The sequence below is a fragment of the Marmota marmota genome, unplaced genomic scaffold (assembly GCF_001458135.2).
Source record: "Marmota marmota marmota unplaced genomic scaffold, marMar, whole genome shotgun sequence".
Classification (NCBI taxonomy): Eukaryota; Metazoa; Chordata; class Mammalia; order Rodentia; family Sciuridae; genus Marmota; species Marmota marmota.
Genome location: NW_025999863.1, coordinates 2,376,594 through 2,380,724, shown reverse-complemented (window position 1 = coordinate 2,380,724; position 4,131 = coordinate 2,376,594). Strand labels below are relative to the sequence as shown.

At 64.8% G+C, this 4,131-nt stretch overlaps 1 protein-coding gene across 1 annotated transcript in view; it reads right to left on the bottom strand.

Annotated features, from left to right (window-relative positions):
* Positions 1-4,131, bottom strand: part of Atcay (ATCAY kinesin light chain interacting caytaxin) — a 29,308-nt gene that overhangs the window by 13,500 nt on the left and 11,677 nt on the right. Inside the window, exons 3-4 of the mRNA XM_048810869.1 lie at positions 3,949-4,007; positions 627-1,561 (exon numbers count right to left, since the gene is read on the bottom strand). Of these exons, the coding sequence (XP_048666826.1) occupies positions 627-1,561; positions 3,949-4,007 (994 nt within the window). The remainder of the gene's footprint in view (positions 1-626; positions 1,562-3,948; positions 4,008-4,131) is intronic.

Here is a 4,131-nt window from a genome sequence, read left to right as displayed (position 1 = left end):
CTAGTTTATCTTTACACTGAGGAGCGGAGAGTGGCCAGCAGACTGGCCAGTACTCGTCCAGTCAGGGGAGCTGGGTGGGGCCCGCTCCTACAGGACTCGCTGTGTGACCTTGCACACAGGACCTCCCTCTCTGGGCTCCCAAACTGCTCTGAAAATGGCCACCTCTCTAGGCTGGGGCTCAGCGGCAGAGCGCTCGCCTGGCACATGCGAGGCCCTGGGTTCGATCCTCAGCACCACATGAAAACCAACAAAATAAAGGTCCATCAACAACTTAAAAAGAAAGGCCACCTCTGTGACCCGTGTTCTTCTGGTCACAGCGTGACCGTGGGCCCCACGCTCAGGCCACAAACATGCTGTCACCTTGACCCCTCTGTTCTTTATGCCCCTCACCCACCCAGCAACCACTGCGGGCTCCACTTCCAAGGGGACCCCGTCTGTCACTTCTCCACACCAGCAGGCCACCACCGCCCCCCCGGCTAGTGTCCCCCCTTCCTCTGACCCCAGCTGCCCCTCTGGTGGCTCCCGGAAGCCTTTGCACACACAGCTCGCAGTGGCCCTGGACTCCTCTGTCCTCCACCCCAAGGGGTCGAAGCCAAGCCCCTGGCCGAGGCCACCTCAAGCCATACCCTCGGCTGCTGTTGCCCCTCTCCCCTCAGCCTCGATCGGCCCCGCCCCACGCCAGTCGCACTGCTCCAGCGGAGGGTCTCCTCTCCAACGTCCACCCTGTGCTGACCCCCGTGAAAGGGACCCCACCCTGTGGTCCTGGCCCAGGTCTCCCAGGGGCACTGTGGACACGCGGGGTCCTTCTCTGGGTGGTGTCCTGGGCACTGGCAGTGAGGGGCACTGCAGGCTGCCGAGCTACAGGCCAGGAGCTGCCCTCCTCCAGCAGTGACAACCGTAAGTGTCCCCAGACAAGGCCCAGTGTCCCACGGTGGGGCGGACGCGGTGGTGAGAGGCCCCGTGCCCAGCTTGGCTTCCTGAGGTCCCCGTGCGTGTGGCTGGTGCCCGGGGCACCCTGATCTCCTCGCCCATTGCCCAGCCTCTGCTTCCTGCCCGTCGGTGTCCACAGCCCTCCCTGGACCTCCAGCACCTGGGTCAGGACCTGGCCCCCACGAGTCCCCGTCAGGGGCAGGCTGGGAGCGCGTGCCCCGGCCACTGCTGAAAGCCACGGGCCCCAGGAAAGTCCACGAGCCTGCAGGAGCCCCGCCCAAGGATGGCCCCCGGTCAGTGCCCTGTGCAGCCTGCCGCTCCCGGAGCTGCCCGCCAGTGGGTGAGCCTGACTGGGGACAGGGTGGGGAACTGGGCGGCCGTGGTGGCCCCTGAAGCCCTCGGCCCTCACCTTCCCACTCAAGTTCATTCCCGTTCCCCAGAAACTCCAGCGAGTCCGTCTCGTCGGGGGTCTCGATGTCGTCCACGTTGATGTCCAGGTCATCGGGCGTGTCCAAGAAGTCATCGGACAGCAGGGAGCCTTCGCTTTGGTCCAGGGAGATGTTGATCTCCGGGGCCACCAGGGTCTTCCTCTTGCGGTGAGCTCCCCCGAAGTTCAGGGTGGTGGGCGGGGCTGCGGGAGAGACAGACGGAGCCACCCTGTCCTTCTCCGTCCCTCCTCCAGATCCCACCACTCCCCACCTGCCCAGGGGAGCGCTCAGCAGCCATCAGGGTCTCTGGATGATGCGGTTCCGACCCCAGCAGCCCACCCAGCGCCCTGACCACGCAGGGTGAGCTGAGCGGCTTTCCCCTGGAGACCTCAGCTGGACCCTGGGCTCCCCAGGGGCTGAAGCCATCTGAGGGGACGCAGGGCAGAGCTGGCCTCCCGCTCCCTGGACGGCGGTCCCTGCAGATGGAACGTCCTCCCCACGCCTGCGGCTCCTCCAGATCCCACTGTGACATCCCGTGGCAGCAAGAGCTGCCTGTCTCCCGGACAGGAGCGCCAAGTGCTGTCCAGCCTAGGGTCACCTGCCACCGGGGGCAGCGAGGGGCAGATCCCAGCCCCTTGGCTCACCCTGCCCTCCCCCCAGGAGTGGTCCAGGGCACAGATGCTTTCCCTGGCTGACGGGGCACCGTGACAGCAAGACTCAGGTCACGACGTGACACTGGTCACCGGCAGGGAGGCAGGAGCCCCACCGCGTGGGCCCAGAGGGCAGGGATTTGAGCCAAAGAGGATTATTTCCAAGCTTTAAAATCATATGGAATTTGCTCTAAAAAAAATGGACTTTGGGAATCTGCCCAGGTCTCCGGCTTCAGGCTGGCTTGGGACCCTGAATGCTGGCCTTCCTGCGGCCCCGGCTTCCAGGAGGTGGCCCCGGCTTCCAGGTTCCCGCTGAGAGAATCCGCCCCCGGGGTCCGGGGACACCTGAGACTCAGCCAGGGCTGAGACGCCTGGAGACTTTGGACTGAAACTCGGGGCTGGGGGCTGGCTAGCGGGTGGAGCACTGTCCCCCTGGGCACCGGGCCCTAGGTGGACCCCAGCCACCTGGGCCTTGGACTTGCAGCCTGCAGAATGGAGAGCGAAGGAACCCACAGCTTTAGCTGCCTGGTCCCTGGGACCTCACAGCGGCCCCCGGAGAGCCACAGACTTGGTGGCAGGAGGGTGGCTCCTGGGATCCTGGTCCTAGGCTGGACATGGCCTGGGGACTTGGTGCTCTCCTCCTGCCCATGAACTGTTACTCCAGGAAGCCCAAAGGCCAGGCCGCCCGGAGCCTGGGAGGCCCGGTCCCCAGGAGTGGACGGCCTGTGTCTCTTTCCTTCCTCCCCTTCTCCCTCCCTCTCCCTCCCTCTCCCTCTCTCTCCCCCCTCCTTCTCTCTCTCTCTCTCTCTCTCTCTCTGCTGACATGGAACCCAGGGCTTCCCACACTCTGCCCAGGGCTCCCCCACGGGCCACACCAGCCTTTTGTTTCATTTTGAGACTGGGCCTCGATACACTGCTCAGGCTGAACTTGCCATCCTCCTGCCTCAGCCTCCAAGTCCCTGGGACGGCAGGTGGGATCGGGTCAGGGGATCCCATGGGTGGAATTAGGGTTCTCCAGAGCACAGCGTCAGGGCATGTGTGTGCGTGGGGGGGCATGTTTCAGGTGTGAGTGGTGGCCGTGGTGCCAGGTGGCCTGGCAGAAAGGACGGGGGACGGCCTGGCGGGAGCCCTCCAGCTCTCCTGGCAGCTCCCTTCCTGGGAATTTCAGCCTTTTTCCTAGAAACCCTCAGCTGAGCAGCCGCGTGGGGCGCAGCCCAAGGTCCCTGCTGGGGTTGAGAGCCCAGGAGAGCCGAGCGCAGAGGCCCCTGCTGGCTGCTCGCGGCCCCAGGGACGGGCCTCCCTGAGCATCCCTTGGACACTGAGCTGGGTGCAGCGGTGCAGGGCAGTGGGAGGACTGGGCAGATTGGCTGTCACTGCTGTGTGACCTCAGGGGCCTGCCCGTCCCCCTGATTAGGTAGGGTGGGCACCGTGACGGGACACGTGGCAAGATGCAGGCAGAGCTGGGTCTCCGCAGAGCTCAGCACAGAGACGCCAGGGAGGAGAACGCAGGGCTCAGGCAGCTCACCAGCCTCCCGGGCGGCCTGTGTCCAGTCTGGGGCTTTGGGTCCTTGGAGCAGTCTGGGTGGCACGGCCTTCCGGGGCTGCCCAGGGCTCCTCTGACTCCGATCCTGGCATCCCCTGGGTACCTTGCATATGTCACCTCATTTCACCCCTATATACTCCCTCTGCAAGAAGCCTACTACCTGTATTTAGTAGAGGGGGATCAGGAGGCACAGAGAGGCTGAGTAGGACACACAGCAAGGCATTGTGCTCTCTTTGTGACAGGGCTCTCACCGACATGGCCGCCTGCCCTGCAGGCCTGGCCACCCTTTCCTGACTGCCCTCTCAGGGTACGTGGCCTCTGATGTTCTTTACAGTGACAGCCCAAGGCAGAGCCAAAGCAGACACCAAGTTCCCACTTCCCCCGTGGGCGGACTTACAGGACGTGTCTTCCACGGGGCTGCCAAGCAACTCCATGCCCGTCTCTTCTGGGAGCGGCCTGAGGACCCAGCCAGGAAGGAGCATGGAAATCCACCAGAGGCGCAGGGCGACCCGGGCATCCGGCCAGGCGCGTGCAGACAAAACAGGGTGGACAAGGCACCGTGAGAGCTGGGAAGCCTCTG